The sequence below is a fragment of the Cucurbita maxima genome, unplaced genomic scaffold (genome assembly GCF_002738345.1).
Source record: "Cucurbita maxima cultivar Rimu unplaced genomic scaffold, Cmax_1.0 Cma_Scf00033, whole genome shotgun sequence".
In the NCBI taxonomy this organism is placed as follows: domain Eukaryota; kingdom Viridiplantae; phylum Streptophyta; class Magnoliopsida; order Cucurbitales; family Cucurbitaceae; genus Cucurbita; species Cucurbita maxima.
The window spans coordinates 2,039,278-2,061,889 of NW_019272049.1; the positions used below are offsets into that span (position 1 = coordinate 2,039,278).

Consider the following 22,612-nt stretch of genomic DNA (forward strand, 5'->3'; position numbering starts at 1 on the left):
TTTTTCTAAAAAATAAACTTTCTTTAAAAAAAAAAAAAAATCTAAAAAACATCCTTAACTTAATGTTTTGTTTAACTGTGTTTCAAAAATACTGTTATTTTTTAATAAATTAAAAAATATCTTTACGGTTAGTACTACATTTAAGGAATACTCATAAAATTTTAAAATAGCATTAACATTTTTTACCTTTATAAAAAAAAAGTTAAAAGATTCTCAATATAGGACGGAATTATCTACCATGTTGATTTAAAAATTTTATGAGTATTTTTTAAATGTAATATTAATGGTTAAAGTATTTTTGGATTTTTTTTTTTAAAAAAAATTAAATTTGTTACATTTTTTTTTTTTTTAATTATGGGTATTATAAAAAATTCAAGGTTTTTTTAGTTAAAGAGTATTTTTAAAACACAGGCAATAATACTAAATATTTAGTATCAGTTTTATTGACTTTTAGAATGTTATTAGACAACATTCTTAGTCTATTAATGTAGCAGCCCAAGTTCATTGTTAACAAATATTATCCGCTTTGACCCATTAAGTATAGTCGTCAGCCTCACGGTTTTAAAACACGTTTGCTAGGGAGAGATTTTCACACCCTATAAGGAATGTTTTGTTTCTCTCTCCAACCGATATGAGATTTCATTCTTAAGATCCCATATCGATCGGAGATGGGAACAAAGCATTTCTTATAAAGGTGTGGAAACCTTTTCCTAGTAACGGGTTTTAAAACTGTGAGACTGATGGTGATACGTAATGAGTTGAAGCGGATAATATCTACTAGAGGACTTGGGGTGTTACAAAGGGTATTAGAGCCGAACATCAGACGATGCGCTAGCAAGGACACTGGTCTCAAGGGGGTGAATTGTGTGATCGTACATCGGTTGGAAAGGAGAACGAAGAATTCTTTAAAAGGGTGTGGAAACTTCTCTCTAGTAGACATTGTTAAAACCATGAAGTCGACAACAATGTGTAATAGGCCGAAGATGGACAATATCTTCCGTGGTGGATTTGGGCTGGTACATACATGCTATAGAAACACATTTGCATAAGTGTATCGAAGAATCACCATGGGTACCATCTCTAGTGGTTTGGATGATTTATAATAACACATTCAACCCATGTTGAAATCTTCATTGGTTCAAATCGATATCTCCATCAAACGACAAAAAAAAGTCGCTAGTGAGGGTAAAATCTTCCTCATCGATCTCACTCAAATACTTAATGTCGACCTAAATAGGTATTTGTAAGTGAATTTTTGTCACGTTCAAAGCTTTGTCAATTCACTTGAACGTGTTGTTTATTTTCAAGACCCTCCCATTCAGTGCTTAACAACGAAAAGTAACACATTACCATCAACTTATACACGAATATCTAACAATTATATTTATTTGATCCTTAAACTTTAAGAAAGTCCCGATTACAAACCTAATCAATATTATCGACGATGCAACATCGACCCGACACATCCCATACATGTTCTAATCTGCAGCCTTCATTTCCCATTTTGATGTACCAAAAATTGTTCATGTACAAGCCAAAAGAATCAAAAATAAAGGGAAGAAAAATCACTGCTCAGATATTGATTACAATAGCTGAAACAAATTTCATTGAAAGTAACAAGTTTATCAGATCAATATAAACTGTGGTGACTGTGGACAATTCAATGTAGTAAGGCTCTACCTCTCCGATCCCAATGAACAAGAACGCCGAAAGCAAAACCCGAACGGGAACCGAGTTGGTTACAGACCAAAATGATGAGAGAGTTCATCATTGCGAAAATCACGTCTCCTTCCATGTTTACTTAGCTGCCTGCTGTGTCATTGCTCGTGCCTTCAACCGATCGTTTCCTGTTTTGTCGACCATCCAACGACAACCTAAAGAAAATCTTCGATTATGTGACTTAACCATAAGTTTGGAATAGAAAGTTCCCCGAGATTTGCGAATAAATGACTAACGAAAAGATTTAGAAGAGTGTTCGTCTCACGAGTTACGCTCTTGTAATATGGAGTTAAGAAGTCGAGTCTACGTTCTATACGTAGGTTTACTTTTCTCAAGCCATGGTTCGTTAGTCCTATAGACTATATGACATATTTATGGTGCATTTAGCTCAGGAACGCCTTGGACTAACAAACAGACATTACATAAACTCGAGCCGACAATTTAGGCACATGAACCTAAGTTTCTAAAACATATTCCTTTGCATGATCCAAACATAGATTACACTAAGTTTTGATAACTCGAGAATTTATAAGCCCAAACTTTCTAAAACCATGAAAATCTCATCAAGGTGGTGATGTTCTTTATCGTTTTTAACACATTTGGTTTCTAAGTCGTTTACGTTTATCTATCTATACATGTTAAAACTTCCCAGTAAATGTGAGATCCCACATCGGTTGGAGAGGGGAACAAACTATTCCTTACAAGGGTGTGGAAAAACCTCTCCCTAACAAACACGTTTTAAAACATTGAGGGAAAGCCAAAAAATGAGCTATGACAGTAAACCTCAACAATACTAAATCTAATATTTACGTTGCTATATACTAAGGCTTGGGAGCTAAACTATTACGAAATTGAAGGTATCGGGACTAAATCAAATGTGTTTTAACCTTTCTTTTCGTCTTTTCATCGGTTTTTTTCGGTGCAAATACACGAGTATTAGATGGAATCGTTAATCAATTTCAAAGCTAAGTAGTAGTAGCTACTAATCATGTTCATATTCCACAGATTTCTTTTGAAGGCAAACCAGATAGAATAGAGTAAGAAATTTAAAGCTTACCCCAGATGCAAGGAAATTTCCGAGCAGTCATTTTCCTCGGCCTCGGTCTCGGCCTCAGTCTCGTTGGTAGAAGCGGTTTTTGAATCCGAAAAGTACGATCTCTGAAGCGGGCTCGACTCCAAAAGTGGTGTATTATTTCTCTGCTGAAACTCCTCAAGCTATGGAAGATAAATATAAAACATTAGTGCCATTCGTTCAATCTCGGAAATCGAAGTTAAACTACGAGCCGAAAACTAGCCTGTTTTCGCAGAGTCTCGTTCTCGGAAATGACTACTTCCCCCTAAGAATGAACAAAATCAGATAGGAAATAGTTAGTAATCAACCACTAAGATCAAGAGAGAAAGTTAGTAACTTATAAGATTGTGTTCATACATGCTCATACAAGTGTAATGCAACAAGCATTTCAGTTCATCCATCAGTCTATAAACTTACAAAATTTCCCCACTACCATTTTATTCGGCATTATCGAGCTACTTCCCATCGTTCCATACATCACAGTTGGTAACAGCCCAAGCCCACTGCTAGCAGATGTTGTCCGCTTTATCCCGTTTCGTATCGCCGTCAGTCTAACAATTTTAAAACGCGTTTGTTAGGGAGAGGTTTCCACACCCTTATAAGGAATGCTTCGTTCCCCTCTCCAACCAATGTGGGATCTCACAATCCACTACTCTTGAGGGCCTAGCGTCCTCGCTAGCACATCGTCTAGTGTCTGACTCTGATACCATTTGTAACAGTCAAAACCCACCACTAGCAGATATTGTCTGTTTTGGTTCATTACGTATTGCCAACAGTCTCACAAAACGCGTCTACTAGGGAGAGATTTCCACACCCTTATAAGGAATGCTTCGTTCCCCTCTCCAACCAATGTGGGATCTCACAATCCACTCCTCTTGAGGGCCTAGCGTCCTCACTGGCACATCGCTTAGTGTCTTACTCTGATACCATTTGTAACAACCCAAACCTACCGCTAACAGATATTGTCCGCTTTCGCCCGTTACGTATCGCCGTTAGCCTCACATTTTAATACGCGTCTACTAGGGAGAGGTTTCCACACCCATACACAAAATACTTCGTTTCCCTCTCAAACCGACGTGGGATCTCACAATGATAAAGTTCCTATAAATACAAGTCACAAACTCGACTTCCAAACCAAAATCTTCAATTAGCTTATTTGTAATAATTCAACTTCTTTGGATTCTAAGAAACATATAACAAAAAGAAAATTTGAAAAAGGGATAACTAAGTTACCTGTGACCTACACCTTTGGAGCTGCTCCAAAAGCAATGACTCCTACAAAAGCAAAACATGTCTCAGCCAAGGCAAGCATTCAAGTGTACGAAAATGAACATGTATATTTGCAAGGTACCTTCTTGTCTTTGATCGATACGATCCCTTCCCGCAACTGACATTCCAAGTTTTGTAGCTCTCTAAAGCTCAAACTATCCAGTTCTTGCCCTCTCATCTGCCTATAAAATCCAGGAAATGGGAAGCCACATAATAGCCTTTCTAAGTCATATTCTAGATTGTTAAGCAAATAAATTAGTAAAATGAACCGACATAGCTTGTAACAGCCCTAACCCACCGCTAAGAAACATTGTCCGCTTTGGCTCGTTAAGTATCGTCGTCAGCCTCACAGTTTTAAAACGCGTTTGTTAGGAAGAGGTTTCCACACCCTTATAAGGAATGCTTTGTTCTCCTCTCCAACTGATGTGGGATCTCACAAATCCACCCCTCTTGGTAGCCCAATGGTATCACTGGCACACTGCCTAGCCCAATGGTGTCAATGTTTGGCTCTAATACTATTTGTAACAGTTTAAACCCACCACTAACAGATATTTGTCCGCTTTGGCCCGTTACATATCGTCGTTAGCCTCACGGTTTTAAAATGTGTTTGTTAGGGAGAGGTTTTCACAACCTTATAAAGAATGTTTCGTTCTCCTCTCCAACTGATGTGGAATCTCAAAATCCACCCCCATTGGTGGCCCAACGTTCTCGCTGCAATGTATGGCTCTTATACCATTTGTAACAACTCAAACCCACCGCTAACAGATATTGTCTGCTTTAGCCCGTTATGTATCACTGTTAGCCTCACGGTTTTAAAACGCATCTGTTAGGGAGAGGTTTCCATAACCTTATAAGAAATGCTTTATTCTCCTCTACAACCGATGTGGGATCTCACAGTCCACTCCCTTTGGTGGCCCAACGTTCTCATTGGCACACTGCCCAATGTATGACTTTGATACCATTTGTAACAGCTCAAACCCTCCACTAACAGATATTGTCCACTTTGACCCATTACGTATCACCATCAACCTCACGATTTTAAAACGCGTTTATTAGGGAGAGGTTTCCACACTCTCATAAGAAATGCTTCGTTCTCCTCTCCAACCAATGTGGGATCTCACATAACTTGACCGACTCTCTCATTTCAGTGTATCAACTTATCAACTAAGAACTCTTATGCGAGGTCCCTCAGGAAGAATAGCTGACAAACAAACAAACTAGAAAACTATCAACTTACATGTACGTTAACTTCAGCTTTACGAACTCGTCTTCGGATGATTTTGCATCAGAATCCGATGGTGGCAGCTATTTTTCAAAAGAGAATTTCAGCATAAAAAAGACAGAGAATAAAACATAGGCCATAAATGTAACGCATTTTACTTGTGTTGGATGGTCCAAAGTCTCTCTTGGAAAATCCAACTCCATGCCCTGTCCTCTGTACCTTGAAAGCGTATGTTCCATGCTTTAAAACATAAAGAGAAAGAACAGTCAATAATTTTCAAAGTGAGGAAAACAAAACTTGATTCATATAACATAAAAAGTGAAAGAATGTTACTCATTCCAAGAAGACAGGAAGACAGAGAGACAAGACAGCCCCACATTTAAAAGAACATGTCTCCAATAACAAAGGCCCAAATCTTACATTTGTTTGTGTTCATCACTGAGAAAAGAACACTCACTAAAGACCAAAAGATTGAATAATAAAACCCTTTTGTATTAGGAATAATGACTCTTCACAATGATATGATAAGCTCTCATGATTTTGCTTTGGGCTTCCCCAAAAGGCCACATACCAATGGAGATAGTATTCCTATGGAGCCCTCGAATAGCCTCCCCTTAATCGAGGCTCGACTTCTTTCTCTGGAGTCTTCGAACAAAGTACACCCTTTGTTCAACACTTGAATCACTTTTGACTACTTCTTTGTTTGACCCTTAGCTAAGTTTAGGGCATGACTCAGATACCATGTTAGGAATCACGAACATCCACAATGGTAGGATATTGTCCACTTTGAGCATAAACTCTCGTGCAGGACACCCTCCCAACCATCTTCAACACTTTGAACTCTCATATTGTTAAAATCCCAGAAAGTTTCTACTATTCAAGTGATTAATTTACATGGGGAAATAATCAAACACTGAAAACCCTTTAAGAACATAATGAAGAACAAAAATCTGAAGAGACAAATCCAGTAAAACCCAGAAACATAAATGTTTTATTGTTCTTATACCTAGTACTGGAGAATTCATAAAGTCTTCCAGTGCTGGAGAAGACAACAATGGCGACCTCAGCATCACAAAGAACCGACAATTCTTTGGCCTTTTTCATCAACCCATTTCGGCGTTTTGAGAATGTAACTTGTCGGCTGTTGATATTCTCAATCTTCTTGATCTCAACTCTGCCTCTTCCCATGTCGGATTTTGGTGTTTTCTATGATGTTGTTGCGGCAAGCGGCAAACGGCAAAGAAATTTGATTTGGGAAAAGGGGGAATAATTGGTTAAAAAAGTAAGGGCGTTGGTGTTGGAAGCTTGAAAATGAATTTGGAAATTTGGGTATTTCTTATTTTCTTTGGAGTCCATGAAAGGTAAGTTCCACTAAAATTAGTATGCAAACATAAAAGGGGTGCCGATTGCTATTTCTATACGTAGAATTTATCCAATATTGGCATCAACTCGCTGGTTTCTTTGGCCGCTTTTGGAGGGATCTTTTTAAATCTTTCTTTTTTCACCTCTTTACACGGAGATTCAAATTTTTGACTTTCAAGACAAACGCTTAATGTCTTAAACATCTATATATATGTATATATATATACACACATGTCGGTAAGAATAAGACTTTTCTTTAATCACGATCCAACCTTTAATCTTTTAATCAATTGGGTCGTGCTTAGATTTGTAAGAACAAGTCTATTTAGTTTAAATGTGTTAACATTGAGCTAGGTTCAAATTAGAAATAAAATTTAAACAGACGTGTAATGTCTTAAACATCTATATATATACATGTTTGTAAGAATAAGATTTTTTTTTTTTTTTTTTAATTACGATCGAACCTTCAACTTTTTAATCAATTGGGTCGTCCTTAGATTGGTAAGAACAAATGTATTTAGTTCAAACGTGTTAACATTTAGCTATGTTCAAATTGTAAATAAAATTTAGTGTAATGTCTTAAACATTTATATATATAAACTCATGTCGGTAAGAATAAGATTTTTTTAAAATTTAGTGTAATGTCTTAAACATTTATATATATAAACTCATGTCGGTAAGAATAAGATTTTTTTTTAATTTAGTGTAATGTCTTAAACATTTATATATATAAACTCATGTCGGTAAGAATAAGATTTTTTTTTTTTTTTAATNTTAGATTTGTAAGAACAAATGTATTTAGTTCAAACGTGTTAACATTTAGCTATGTTCAAATTGTAAATAAAATTTAGTGTAATGTCTTAAACATTTATATATATAAACTCATGTCGGTAAGAATAAGATTTTTTTTTTTTTTTAATTATGATCGAACCTTTAACCTTTTAGTCAATTGGGTCGTCCTTAGATTTGTAAGAACAAATGTATTTAGTTCAAACGTGTTAACATTTAGCTATGTTCAAATTGTAAATAAAATTTAGTGTAATGTCTTAAACATTTATATATATAAACTCATGTCGGTAAGAATAAGATTTTTTTTTAAGCACGATCCAACATTTAACCTTTTAATCAATTGAGTCCTGCTTAGATTTGTAACAAGTCTATTTAGTTCAAACATCTTATCATTGAGCTATGTTCAAATTGGAAATAAAATTTAAATAAGTGTGTAATGTCTTAAACATCTATCTATATATATATACACATGTCGGTAAGAATAAGGTATTTTTTTTAATCAGTAACAGCATATGTGAGTGAACAATTAAACCTTTAACCTTTTAATCAATGGGGTCATGTTTAGATTTATAAGAACAAATCTATTTAGTTCAAACGTATTAACGTTGAGCTATGTTCAAATTGAAAATAAAATTTAGACAAACGTGTAATGTCTTAAACATCTATATATATACTCATGTCGATAAGAATAAGATTTGTTTTAATCAATAACAACATATGTGAGTGAACGATTGAACCTTTAACCTTTTAATCAATTGGGTCATGCTTAGATTCGTAAGAACAAGTCTATTTAGTTCACGTGTTAACATTGAACTATGTTCAAATTGTAACTAAAATTTAGACAAACGTGTAATGTCTTAAACATCTATATATATATATATATACTCATGTTGGTAAAAAAAAGATTTTTTTTAATCACGATCGAACCTTTAACCTTTTAATCAATTGGGTCATGGTTAGATTCGTAAGAACAAGTCTATTTAGTTCACGTGTTAACATTGAACTATGTTCAAATTGTAACTAAAATTTAGACAAACGTGTAATGTCTTAAACATCTATATATATATATATACTCATGTTGGTGTAACTAAAATTTAGACAAACGTGTAATGTCTTAAACATCTATATATATATATATACTCATGTTGGTAAAAAAAAGATTTTTTTTAATCACGATCGAACCTTTAACCTTTTAATCAATTGGGTCATGCTTAGATTCGTAAGAACAAGTCTATTTAGTTCACGTGTTAACATTGAACTATGTTCAAATTGTAACTAAAATTTAGACAAACGTGTAATGTCTTAAACATCTATATATATATATATATACTCATGTTGGTAAAAAAAAGATTTTTTTTAATCACGATCGAACCTTTAACCTTTTAATCAATTGGGTGCTGCTCCGATTTGTACGAACAAGTCTATTTAGTTCAAAAGTGTTAACATTAAGCTATGTTTAAATTGGAAATAAAATTTAGACAAACGTGTTATGTCTTACACGTCTAGATATACTCAAATTTATAAGAACATTTTTTTTCTTTTGTTATTATTATTTTTTCAAATCGAATATGTATGAGTGAGCAATCAAACCTTTGACGTTTTTATTGATGATATGTATTTTAATCAATTGGGTTATACTTGAATTTGTAAAAACATGTTCATTTAGTTCAAACGTCTTGATATTGAGTTATGTTCAAATTGGAAATGAAAAATATAAGGGTAGCAAGTGGATTAAGTGTTTTGAGAAATACTCGGTAAGTCATCCTACTGTTGGGGTTAGTAATACAATCACATGCATAAAATGATAGGACCTGTCTTTTAAAACCATAATATGTCCTTTGCTCTGTTCAGATCTGGTCTGGTTGAATGTATGGTACTTACCTACACACGGCCGACGTAGCACATAGATTCACCAGGTGTGCTTGGATATGTACCCTCTAGGCCTAACTTGGTCAGGCACAACGCAGTAATATGTCAACGGACACCATAGAAAAGGAAGGCATGCATGATATCGTGGCAAACATAAATATCGAAGGTATGCGTCCCTACTGGCATAATATAACAGGGAAGTATCCCGATGCACATGACATACGTGCATGCATGAGGTCCCCATGATTTTCATTCATAGCATAATATTAACATCATTCACTTTTTCCTTTCATCCATGACATAGTACATATATGCATCATGTATACATTTCAGTAATCACATGATCTATCACATAGTTTTACATGGCAATACATAACATGACGTACACCGTATTTCATTTCATTTACAACATGACGTAATAGATATCACATGCATACATATCATAGCATCATATATCATTACATAGAATACAATCACATAACATAAATAATATGGTGCACATGGGCCACGAGGCATGCACCATCATACATCATTCAGTATCTAACTTTAAGAGTAAGGTCACTTACATGATTAGTTTAGGCGGGTGTCACCTATTTATCCTTAATGAAAGTTCAATTTTATCCTTTGAAATCCAATTCAACCTATATGAGACCATGACATCAATTTCAACTTCAAACTTCTGTAAAACTAATTCTCTAAATTTTACAATGGTTCATGTGTTAAACTAAAAAAATAAGTTCATTTTGTTCCGACGTCTTAACATCAAGTTATGTTCAAATTTGAAATAAAATTTAGATAAACGTATTATGTCATATATGTCTAGATATACTCAAATCGGTACGAACAATTTTTTTTCTTTTATTATTATTGTTTTTTCAAATCGAATATAAGTGAGTGGTCGAACTATACTGACCTTTTAATCGATGATATATATTTTAATCAATTTGGTCATTCTTAGATTTGTAAAAACAAGTGATTGGAGCAACTCGAAGTTCAACCTTATCCAACCGAAATTTTTTCAGCTGGATTGGGTTAGGTTGCATTAGATTGTCTTTAATTATTTAAAAATCATATTTATCTACCATACATTTTACATTAGTAACTATAATCTCTTTCATAACGTTCAAATATAAACAAATTTACAAGTTATAATACATCACTAACATCAACGTTAAATATTTTTAATCTTTTTAAAAACAGGGTAGGGTTGGATTGAGTTGTAACTATATTTTTGGGTTGGTAGGGTCCCAACAAAAAATAAATACGAACCCACATACTCTAAGATCTCACATAAGAGACGAGAATGAGGCCCCTTAACGTTACCCTGCCATAATGTGATGTGCTTCCGGTACCAATAAAAAGTAACCCATCCAATGGTATTTAACATCCAGAAAAGGGCCAAATAAAAGGCGTCCCAAGCCGAAATATCACAAGTACCACCTCGTCCCGGACCGTCGCAAGGAAAACTATAACCAAAATCCTTTTTATCCGGCATTAATTTGGAACCACGTGCATCTAAAGCACCTTTTACTAAGATCAATGTAGTTGTATGTAAACCTAAAGCAATAGCATGATGAATCAAGAAGTCTCCGGGCCCTATTGTTAAGAATAGTGAATTACTATTCTCGTTAACAGCATTTAACCAACCTGGCAACCATATGCTTCGACCCGCATTGAACGTCGGGCCGCTTGTTGAAGATAAAAGTACATCGAATCCATATGAAGTTTTACCATGAGCAGATTGAATCCATTGGGCAAAAATGGGTTCGATTAAGATTTGTTTCTCTGGAGTACCAAACTCTAAGATCTCACATCAATTAGAGACGAGAATGAGACCCCAAAGGGGTGGATTGTGAGATCTCACATTGGTTGGAGAGAGGAACACGTTTTAAAACTATGAGGGTGACAATGATACGTAACAAGCTAGAGTAGACAATATCTGCTAGCGGTGGGCTTAGTTTTTTACAAAACCAAATCGAATTTTTAATTTTCCGAAAATTCAACCGAACCCAAACCGAAAAAGAAAATCTAACCCAACTCAGCTTTTATAATTTGGGTTGGATTGAATAGTCCAAATTGATCATATTAATAGGTCATACGAACACCTCTATTCCTTTCGAGAAAGCGAAAGAAATAAACCATATAACTAAGATATTACCACATTCAAGCCTTTTTAGGTTATATAGTCCATTTGGTAGTAAACCAAACATAGCATTGGCAGGTTGGTGGGAGTCAAATTGCCAGCAATGACTAGAAATTCCTATTATGGAACCCTAAAAAATGGTCCCTTTTTTTTTCTTACATTCCCTTATTTGCTTCACTTTCCTCTTATAATTCTTTGGAAATTTGGATGTTATAAAAAAAAAAATTAAAAAATTAAACAATTAAACAATTAAAAATTATATAAATACCATTATAAAAGGTCTTAAAATTTACGTAGATTTACTAGAGATGTCCGTTGAAGATAGGGGTGTACGTTCAACCCGACAACCAGGATCAACCCAATCGGAACTATAAAGGTTGGGTTGGGTTGGATTAACATTTCGGGTAGGGTTGGATAGATTTACTAGAGATGTCCGTTGAAGATAGGGGTGTACATTCAACCCAACAACCCGGACCAACCAAACCCGAACTATAAGGATTGGATTGGGTTGGATTAACATGTCGTGTAGGGTTGAGTTCATTTTTCTAGTTCGTGGGACAAAACCTTTGTGTTGACCCGAGAAAAAAAAATTAAATATATTAAAAATCTTTTTGTACTAATGGGTTTGCAAGAGTGGTACTTTAGCTAATCTAAAGACACTCACACTTTATATTTAGTTTTGTTATATAAAATTTCATGATCTATCTTTATATTTTTTCTATTTAACTCATTTTCAGGAAATGTCTGTATTTAGTTGTCTTTGTGACAATGTTAAACTATGTTAATATGTTACAATTTTTGTTAGTTGTTTTTTATTTAATTTTTTATTTATTTATTTAATTTATTATTATTTTTTTTTTAATAATTATGGATGGATTTGTATTTGTTTGTGAACTCTGTATCCAATAATTATAAATGGTAGATAAATAAAACTTACATTAAATTGACCACATAACAAACAAAAATAGAGAGTTGAGTTGGGTAGGGTTACCAATTCAACTAACTCGAACTTTTTGGGTTGGGTCAAAAAAATCCCTCAATCCAACCCCGGACCATATATCCTCTAGTTGAAGAGTTAGTCACAATAAGTTATATCTTAGATATTCAACGAACTCTACGAATAGGGCTTGATGTAAATATTAACAACTACTTACATACTATTATGTAGACGAGAATTGTAGAACCGACATTAAACTAACAAATTGTTTCGTCTTCTAGAACATTATAACAAACCTATATTTATATTTAAGTAATTTTCAAATATATTATGAAATTATAATATCCCATAAATGGTATGTCATTTTATGTAAATAATTCTTGTTTTTTTTTAATTATTTTAAATAATAAATTTTTTGGGTCTATGGAATGTTTGGACCAACTCAAAATTTTAGATTGGTTGGTGATCCAAGCAACTCGAATGGAGTTTACAATCCATTTCAACCCAATAGTTGGGTTGAGTTGGGCCGTCGGATTGTTTTTTTAATTATTTAAAAATCATACTTTTCTGCTATAAATGTTACGTTAATAACTAAAATCTCATAAAATTTAAATACTAAACATTTGGAGTTAACTATTTTTAATCTTGAAGAGTAAGGTAGAGCGTTTGGAGTTTCTTGGTATGCAAAGTTATAGCTAATTGATAGGGAGTAGTTTTCTATTTGTTTTCAAATACATGTATTAATTTGGTTTGTAAGGTTCTATAAAAGCAGTAGAAATACAGAAATGGAGTGTTTGAGAGGAAAAACACTGAACAAATGACAAGTGATTTAGGAAGCTTTGCTACATAATGTGTTCCTAAATTCGATGGAGACTACGAGCATTGGAGTTTGGTCATGGAAAATCTCTTGTGTTCCTCTCTTGCATTCCAAGGAATATTGGAGTGCTATTCAATCTGTTTTTGAGGTTTCCGACTACGAGCATTGGAGTTTGGTCATGGAAAATCTCTTGCGTTCCTCTCTTGCATTCCAAGGAATATTGGAGTGTTATTCAATCTGGTTTCGAGGTTTCCGACTACGGAGTTTGGTCATGAAAAAACTCTTGCGTTCCAAGGAATATTGGAGTGCTATGCAATCTGGTTTCGAGGAACCAAAAGGAAAATCTCTTGCATTCTAAGGAATATTGGAGTGCTATTCAATCTGGTTTCGAGGTTTCCGACTACGAGCATTGGAGTTTGGTCATGGAAAATCTCTTGCGTTCCAAGGAATATTGGAGTGCTATTCAATCTGGTTTCAAAGAACTAAAAGGAAATGAAGCACTAAGCGCAACCTAGCAAAAGGAAATCTATGAAACAGGGTTCAAATATCTCAAAGCAAATAATTATCTCTCTCAATCCATTGATAAGAGTATTCTGAAAACTATCCTTCAAAAGATACTTCTAAGCAATTGTGAAGTGAGCCCAGCTACAACGACTTCGCGGAACATTCAAAACTTTAGAGATTGATAAGGATAAGGAACCACTACAAGGGGAGTAAGATTCGGATTACCTTGTTGATCGAATATCTCAAGACAAGAACATTGTTTGAGATTCGAATCACTCCACAAGCAAGATCGATCATGTCTAGCTTGAATGATTCTTGTTGATCAAATATCTCAAGACAAGAACGCTTGATTGAGATTCGAATCACTCCACAAGCAAGATTGATCACGTCGAGCTTGAATGATTCTACATGCAACCTAAACTACATAGAATTGCAAAGAAACTTATTCATTGGCTAAAGAATAGCACAAATGCTTCTTTTACTACATTTTCCAAGTCTCTTACACATACAACATACATGGCTTTATATAGCCTCAAAATGAAACTACTACGCATTTCATGAATTGTAACTTCATACTTAATGGTCATAATTAACCATTATGTAATTGTAACCTAAAGTAAATAAAAAGTCTTAAAAACTCTAAATTGTAACCCACCCAAAATTTATAACAATCAAACTTCACTCTTCTTCAATGTGGCATGCATTGAAACATTTTTTGATAATTTTGACAACTTTTTCTTCACACCGTCATTGAAGTATAATGTATGATTGATGTTTTTTTGGTTCATATCAGAAATGAAAGCAAGAAAAGGTGTTTCTGAGTATTTTACAAGAGTTATGTCTACTGCTAATAACATGAAGAATTGCAGAGAAGATATGTCGGATGTCAAAATTATTGAGAAAATACTTCGAAGTCTCACCGATAAATTCAACTTCGTAGTATGCTCAATTGAAGAATCCAAGGACATTAACCAATTAACAGTCGATGAATTACAGGCATTTTTTCTTGTACATGAACAAAAGGTGATTGATAAGAGGAGTGAATAGCAGGTTCTACATGTGGAGAATGTACCAAGGTATGGACAAGGAAGAGGCAGAGGGACATTTTAGAGAGAAAGAGGTTACTCTAGAGAACGAGGAAGAGGTAGATCTTTTGTGAACCAGTCGGCCATCAACTGTTTTTGATGTGGAAAGCAAGGACATTACCAATTTGAATGTTCGGGCTTAAAAAAAGTTGTCAATTATGCTGAATTTTACGAGGAGGAAGAACTACTATTGATGGCGTACACAAAGAAAAGTAAAGTTGAAAGAGAAGGCATTTGGTTTCTCAATTCCGAGTGCTCAAATCATATGACAGGGGACAAAACATGGTTCGTTGAGCTTGAAGAAAGTTTGAAATACACTGTCAAGTTAGGAAATAGCTCAAAATTGGCAGTTGAAGGAAGATGCAATGTCAGATTCGAAGTTGAAGGTATTACACAAACCGTGACAAATGTCTACTATGTCCTCAATCTCACCAACAATTTGCTAAGCATAGGGCAGCTACAGGAGAAGCGTTTGGTGATCTTAATCAAAGAAGAAACCTGCAGAGTCTATCATCAACAAAGGGGTCTGATAATGAACATACAAATGATGGCAAATCGCATGTTCTCAGTTCATGCAAAGATGAAGTCATTGGGACAAATGTTTGAAAATAGAAGATGAAGACTTAAAGGCTCTATGGCACAAGAGGTATGGGCATTTGAACAGTAAATCTATTCAAATCATGCAGCAAAAACAAATGGTGGAAGGATTACCCAAATTAAAGGCAACTGTCAAAGTTTACACAGTTTGCAATGTTGGGAAGCAACAACCACAAAATTTTCCAAAGAACAGCAAATGGAGAGCATCAAACAAACTGGATTTGATTCATGGAGATCTTTGTGGACCCATCACTCCAACCTCTCACAGTGGTAAAAGGTCCCTGCTGATACTTGTAGATGATTTTTCTCGCAAGATATGGATTTATTTTCTTGCAGATAAATCAAAAGCTTTTGAAACATTCAAAAACTTCAAAAATATTGTTGAAAATGAAGCAAAAACAGCCATACGTGGACTTAAAACTGACCGGGGAGGAGAATTTACGTCAACTGAATTCAACAAGTTCTGCAAAGATAACGGGATCAAGCGACAACTAACAGCTGCTTACACTCCCCAGCAAAACGGAGTTGCAGAAAAAAGGAACCGGACCATCATGAACATGGTACGATGTCTTTTATCTGAGAAAGAGATGCCGAAGAAGTTGTGGCCTGAAGCAGCTAGATGGACAGGTCATGTTCTAAATTGTAGTTACACAAAGGCAATCAAGGACATGGTTCCTGAGTAGAAGTGGTCAGGCATAAAACCAAAGGTGGAATACTTCAGAGTATTTGGTTCAATTGCACATGTCCATTTTCCCGAACATAAGAGAACCAAACTTGATGATCGAAGTCTCAAATGCGTCCTACTTGGAGTTAGTGATGAATCTAAGGCCTATCGCATGTGTGATCCAACAACAAACAAGATAATTGTGAGTAGGGATGTCATATTTGAAGAAGGTGCAAAATGGGACTGGAATTCAAGTACAAAAAATGCAGAGCAGGACGTGTTGGCTTGGGTAGATGATGATAACATTACTGCAGAAGAATCGGAAGGAGGAGAGACGATGGAGAAGGAGATTCAAATGAAGAAGCAAATGATAGGTTAGAAGAAATCCAAGAAATGGATGAACCTTCACCAGAGTTGCCACAATAAACAAAACAAAGGAGAAAGCCAGTTTGGATGTGCGATTATGAAACAGGTGAACACCTAATTGAAGAAGAAGAAGTCGAAGAGGGGTTTGCTTTTCACATTTCCAATAATGATCCTATGAACTTTGAAGCAGTAAAGGAAAAGAAGTGTTTCATTCCTCTCTTCGGCTGATGTGGGGTCTCACAATCTACCCCTTTGAGGGCTCAGCGTCCTCGCTAGCATACCGCACGGTGTATGACTCTGATACCATTTGTAATAGCCTGAGCCCACTACTAACAAATATTATTCGTTTTGACCCATTACGTATCGTTGTCAGTCTCACAACTTTAAAACACATCTTCTAGTGAGAGATTTTCACATGAAGAAATGGTTTGCATTGTGGTTTAAGCCAGCCAACTTGTAGCACATAAAAAAAAAAAGCTCACTACTAACAAATATTATTGTCCTTTTTGGCTCATTACGTATAGCTGTCACCACACTCACGACTTTAAAAAGCATCTTCGAGTGAGAGATTTTCTCAACACACTCACATGCTTTAAAAAGCATCTTCGAGATTTTCACACTGAAGAAATGTTTTGTTCCTCTCTCCATCAATGCTAAAAAAAAGCCTCAAAATGTCAACTCTCCACTATCCCTAATCATTGTGAACTAAGCCAACTACCTTGTAGCATATGTGTCACGAGTCAATTGTTTCATGTGACTTTCTTTTAAATGGATTTTTTAAGAACAATGTCGGATGGTATCAGGAGTGAGAAGAGCGTGCATAATATCATAGTGTACATAATATCGAAGTTACAAATGGTATCAAGAGTAGACACATTCATTCCCCTCTACAATATTATGGACACTGTGATATTATGCAAGCTTTTTTCTCTCTACGCTTTTCGGTAGCATGAGTGTACGCTAGATGGAGGTCAGGTTAGGTCTAGAGGGCACGTATATGGCCTTTTCTTAAAGGTCTAGAACACTTGTAAATGGCCTTACAAAGCCTAATTTTGAGAAGTTTTGGTCCAAAATGTGGTTGCAATGCATTTAATTATCGTTGGGATATGAATGGAAACGTTAATACAGTTTTTAAAATACTCATGAACTTTCAAAAGTAATATTAATACCGACCACGTTTAGAAAAAAATGTTATAAAAAGTTTTACCATTAGTACCCTTAAATTTGAAAAGTGAGATAATTTATGAGATGTGAATAGATAAATTTTTTTTAACACCCGAGTAAAGAAGGGTGCATGAATCAACCGAGACTACATTTGAATAAGAGCGATCCTGAAGATAGGATGAGTAAAACATGACTTAAAAGAACTGTAGGTCACTACCCAATGTGCACCTTTCTTTATAGTGGCTCAAATCACAGGAACAATTTTCGGTTCGGTGTTCTCTTGAATTTTTCTAGGATGCGTGTGAGTGAAGACGGAATGACTCGTGTTGATATGTGGAGATAGTCTTTACTCTTAGAAATGAAGAATAAGTAACGTAACCATGTAGCAGAAGATGTAAAGGAATACCGTGACCATCAATAGACTAAATTGTTGCATATTAAACTTCGAAAAATAAATTGTTATAGACTCGAGCGTGAATGAATTAAATTATTACAAATCAAATAAAGAATTACACTATCTTGATCAACTTTGTAAATGATTCTCTAAACTCTAATGGGTGATTTGTATGTGCAAAATAAACCCACAAGAATAATCAAATGTTATCTACATAACAAATATTTGAACTCAATGTCGAACAACCCCATGAGTACGGTGTCGGGTTCGCGCGATGCAATAGTAATAAGCACGATCCAATCGCTTCTGAAACCGTGCAAGATTCAATCTCACATTTTGGCCATCGAGATAGATCTTCTTTGTGTATTCCCATCCTTTTCTCGTAATGCTATCTGGATCGATAAGTATAGGATCTTCTTCATTGTATTTGCTATATAACGAACTCTCCTTCGGTTGAATTTCGTACCCAATATACTTCAAACCGAGCTTTTTCGCAGGCTCGCCGTAGTAGGTTTCAGCTGCCCAAACCGTCCCCAATGGAATGATTTGGATGAAAACAGCATTAGGTCTCATGAACAGAAAGTGTGTCATGGCAGCTCCATGGACTCCTACCATTACATCACTTTGATTGAGCTCTCTATAAATCTTAGCCAACTCGGTTGATCTATCTGGCCTCAAGACTTTCACCTCGAACCCGACGTTCTCAGCCATTTTCACCATTAAATTCTCGTTCGTTATCTCTCTTGACGATCCCTTCCGCGACAAAACCACCAACTTTGGTCTTTTTGGTTCGAGTGGCGTAGAAATCTTCACCTCCTCTTTCACTTCCCCCTCCTCTTGTCGAATCAACTCTTGGATTCGAGGTCGGTATGCCATGTCTAAGACGTTACGAAAATCGACAATGCTCGTGCTACCTTCCATCAATGAAGGCTCCACAGTCAGCTCATCATGGATTCTCAAACCAGCAATGGCTTGTGGGAAGCAATGAGTTCTATTGTCATTTCTAAAGTCAATTGGAGGATAATTTGAGAGCTGAGAAAGAATATCACCATATTTTGTGAACCACCAATTATGATACTCAAGGATCACAAAAACAACCTCCTTCTTCATGTGATTCGACGTTATATAAAGCGGCAAAATCCCGTCGTTGAACTCGTGATAAACATTGCCCGTGTAGCCTCCGGTCGAGAAAAACACAGCCGGGACGTCGTGTCGGACGTCACACCGGTGGTGATAATTGCTAGCATTGCTCCGTTTGACAATGAGCTCCAATTCATCGATCGTATCCATGGTGTTTTTCTCCCATTTTCTTGTGTATGGCTTAATTTTTTCGACTTGGATCACGTCGTCTTCGTCATTGTCGATCGGGGGATCGGGTGAGGTGTAGAGAAAGATTGATGAGGAAGAGGAATGTGTTCTTATATCTCCTTTCATAGTGCAGATATCAGAACGAATGCTGTTTCTGTCACAACATATGGTTCCTAACAAAGACAACAACAAATCCCATAAGAAAACATGAATTTCTGCTAACAAATTCATATGAATCAATTAAAAATACTTCCGACAAACAGAAATTGAGAAGCTACGATTGGAAGGAACAAGTAAAACAGTGGATTTTGAATATTTTAATGAAACATTTTTGGTCTTTCTCCTTGTATTTTTTTTTTTTTTTCAAAAGAAGAAAGTTAAAAACAGATCAGACTTTAGTGGGAAATTCCACTTTTTTCACAATCTCTATAAAAAAAAATGTTTTGAATAACGCCGACATGAAACCTGGGATGAAGGAAAACTTCAAAAAAACATATACATATATATATATATATATATATATATAGAGAGAGAGAGAGAGAGAGAGAGATAGATGATTTCTTGTTTTTCCTTTTTCTTTCTTTATTTTTTGTTTTGCGAAAGAGAAGCTAACTTCATTTGGGAAATTCATTGATAAACAGAGAAAGAAAAAGAGACTGATCTGATACCATGAAATGAAAACTTTGAAAAACAGAGACAGAGAGACAGAGAGACAGAGAGAGACAAAGAGACAGAGCAAAAAAGAAAAAATAAAAACAGAGTGAGAGAGAGAGAGAGAGATTTGTCTGATAACCATGAAGGAAAACTTTGAAAAACAGAGAGAGAGAGAGAGGCGGAGAGAAACGGAGAGAAGGAGAGGGAGACAGAGAGAGAGGGAGAGAGAGACAGAGAGAGAGAGGGAGAGAGAGGAGAGAGAGGCAGAGAGAAACAGAGAGAAGGAGAGGGAGAGGGAGACAGAGAGAGGGAGAGAGAGGCAGAGAGAAACAGAGAGAAGGAGAGGGAGAGGGAGAGGGAGACAGAGAGAGGGAGAGAGAGGGAGAGAGAGGCAGAGAGAAAGAGAGACAGAGAGAGAGAGGAAGAGAGAAACAGAGAGAAGGAGAGGGAGAGAGAGACTGAGGCGGAGAGAAACAAAGAGAAGAAGAGGGAGACAGACAGAGAAAGGGAGAGAGAGAGAGAGAGAGAGAAACAGAGGAGAGAGGGAGAGAGAGGCAGAGAGAAACAGAGATTAATCTAAACACCATCAAAAAACACTTTCAAAAAGAGAGAAAGACAGAGAGACAGAGCTTAATCTAAACACCATTAAAGAAATACTTCGAAAAACAGAGACAGAGACAGAGAAAAACAGAGATTAATGTAAACACCATTAAAGAAAGAGAGAAGAGATAAAACAAAAATACCATTAGGAACAGAAGAACACAGAGGAGCCAAAACCTCCTTATCAGCAAAGAGCTCACCATTTTGAACCCCAAAACAATCTGCAAACACAAAAAACCCCATCAATCCCAAAACAGAGAAACCAAACCAAACCAATCCAAACCAAAACAAAAAGAAGAAGAAGAAGAAGAAGAACTTACAGAAACGAGAGAAGAAGAACAGGGGAGCAAAAATGAAGGAACAAGAAAGAAACGACAGAAAAAAAAGAACCAAAAACTTGATCCTTGTTCTCTTGTAAGCAGAGGTAGAAACAGAGTAATAAAACTCCTCACACCCCATACCCTCTACTTCTTCATCTTCATCATCTTCATAATGGGTTCTTCCCAAATTCACCCCTTTTTTCCATGCCTGATACCGCACATACTCATGAACCATATTCCCAACCAATGAAGCTGTGACTTTTTCTGGTATTTTACAGCCTTTTTAGGAGAGAGAAAGAGAAGAGAGAGAAAAGCACTGCAGAAAAACAAATGGGTTTGTCTCTGTTATTATAGGAGAGGAGCGAGAAACAAGAGACAGGTGTTTTCTGGGGTTTGTAGCCGCAGGGAAAGAGAATGGAAGAAAAAGGCAAAAATGGAGGCGTCAAATAAGGCTGTATTTTGCTGTTCAACAATATCAAATTATAAAAATTGAGTTTTGGGTTAAATCTTGGGTCCATTAAAGAGTTCACCTTTTTTTTCTATTAGGTTAATCCTGTTAGACGAACAGGACTCGACGAACAGGACTCTTCACAATGGTATGATATTGTCTACTTTAAGCATAAGCTCTCATGGCTTTGCTTTGGGCTTCCCAAAAGGTCTCACGCCAAATGGAGAGTGTATTCTTACATTATAAACGCATGACCATTCCCTAAATTAACCGATGTGGGACTTTCATCATCCAACAAACCCGACCAACCTGAAAATAGTGTTGCAATCTAACCCATCTTACTTTTATGATGTTTGAACTTGTAACTAAGGTTAATGATACACTGTGACCCGGTATGAGATTTTAGTTATTAATGTAATATATATATTTTTTTAATTAATTAAAAAAACTCAACCACTCGACTTAGAAAAATAGAGTATTGAGCTCGTGGATTATGAATTCTTTTTGGATTTTTTGGGTCACCAACCTATCTGACCTGAAATTTCAAATTGGTCTGAAAAGATTTCTCCAACTGAACCTGTGTTCATGTTTTTGTCTCTACACCAATTTATTTATTTATTTATTTATTTTTGTTAAATTTGCAAAAATATAAATTTTATTATTATATTTTGAATAAATTTTAAAATTAATAAGTTAAAAGAATATTTTTGGTTGCCTATTTTAGAGTCAAAAGCGTGTGAAAAAGAACAAAGAATGACGTGTAAATTCTTCATTACCTTTCCAATGAAAATGAACTGTGTTAAGCACTCAACGCGCCTTGGGGCTCTTATCCAAAATAATAGATTTTAAAAATACTATTTTAGTTTATAAGTAAAACTTTTTAAAATTTGCTTCTGATCGCTCTTATTTGAATGCGGTATCGATTTATTCAGGTATTTCTTATTTATTTGAATGTCGCATGTCTACTAGCTTCCGCTTGGTTTTTCCTCGAACTACATTTTATTAGGAGAAGTACCGCTCTTATACCAATTGTGCCGACTCATACCCAAGATTTAGAATTTGGATTCGACACTTGATGACCTCCGGCATTCCCTTGACGGCCCCTGTGACATGGTTATGTTACTTACTTCTTACTTCTGAGAGTGAAAATTATTCCCACAAACCAATACTTCTCGCTTTTAAGAGCGAAACCTATACTTACAAACCAACACGAGTTCTTCCAGCATGTTTTGTCTTTACTCACATGCATCCTAGGAAAATTCACACGCCCCCTATGACATGGTTATGTTGCTTACTTAATGCTTTTAAG

At 35.6% G+C, this 22,612-nt stretch overlaps 2 protein-coding genes across 2 annotated transcripts; both read right to left on the bottom strand.

Moving 5' to 3' along the window:
- Positions 1–1,480: 1,480 nt before the first annotated feature.
- On the bottom strand, positions 1,481–6,605 carry LOC111467266 (MADS-box transcription factor 23-like). The gene is made up of 8 exons (XM_023112123.1): positions 6,289–6,605; positions 5,441–5,522; positions 5,298–5,365; positions 4,143–4,242; positions 4,025–4,066; positions 3,015–3,056; positions 2,777–2,934; positions 1,481–1,874 (listed from the first exon to the last, which is right to left on the bottom strand). Exons 1-8 carry the CDS (start codon positions 6,468–6,470, stop codon positions 1,802–1,804), a joined length of 747 nt encoding a protein of 248 aa, XP_022967891.1. The 5' UTR covers positions 6,471–6,605; the 3' UTR covers positions 1,481–1,801.
- Positions 6,606–18,035: 11,430 nt separating this feature from the next.
- On the bottom strand, positions 18,036–21,497 carry LOC111467191 (EGF domain-specific O-linked N-acetylglucosamine transferase-like). Its single transcript, XM_023112007.1, has 3 exons — positions 20,856–21,497; positions 20,679–20,756; positions 18,036–19,454 (listed from the first exon to the last, which is right to left on the bottom strand). The coding sequence occupies exons 1-3, from the start codon at positions 21,088–21,090 to the stop codon at positions 18,205–18,207; spliced, it is 1,563 nt and encodes a 520-aa protein (XP_022967775.1). The 5' UTR covers positions 21,091–21,497; the 3' UTR covers positions 18,036–18,204.
- Between the last annotated feature and the right edge of the window lie 1,115 nt (positions 21,498–22,612).

Excerpts from the sequence above, each read along its gene's own strand:
- LOC111467191 (XM_023112007.1), bottom strand. The coding sequence starts at position 21,090 with ATGGTTCATGAGTATGTGCGGTATCAGGCATGGAAAAAAGGGGTGAAT. Across the intron at positions 20,757-20,855 it reads GTTCTTCTTCTCTCGTTTCT|ATTGTTTTGGGGTTCAAAAT; the intron begins GTAAGTTCTTCT and ends TTGTGTTTGCAG. Across the intron at positions 19,455-20,678 it reads GTGTTCTTCTGTTCCTAATG|GAACCATATGTTGTGACAGA; the intron begins GTATTTTTGTTT and ends TGTCTTTGTTAG.
- LOC111467266 (XM_023112123.1), bottom strand. The coding sequence starts at position 6,470 with ATGGGAAGAGGCAGAGTTGAGATCAAGAAGATTGAGAATATCAACAGC. Across the intron at positions 5,366-5,440 it reads CTTTGGACCATCCAACACAA|CTGCCACCATCGGATTCTGA; the intron begins GTAAAATGCGTT and ends TTTGAAAAATAG. Across the intron at positions 4,067-4,142 it reads TATCGATCAAAGACAAGAAG|GAGTCATTGCTTTTGGAGCA; the intron begins GTACCTTGCAAA and ends TTGCTTTTGTAG.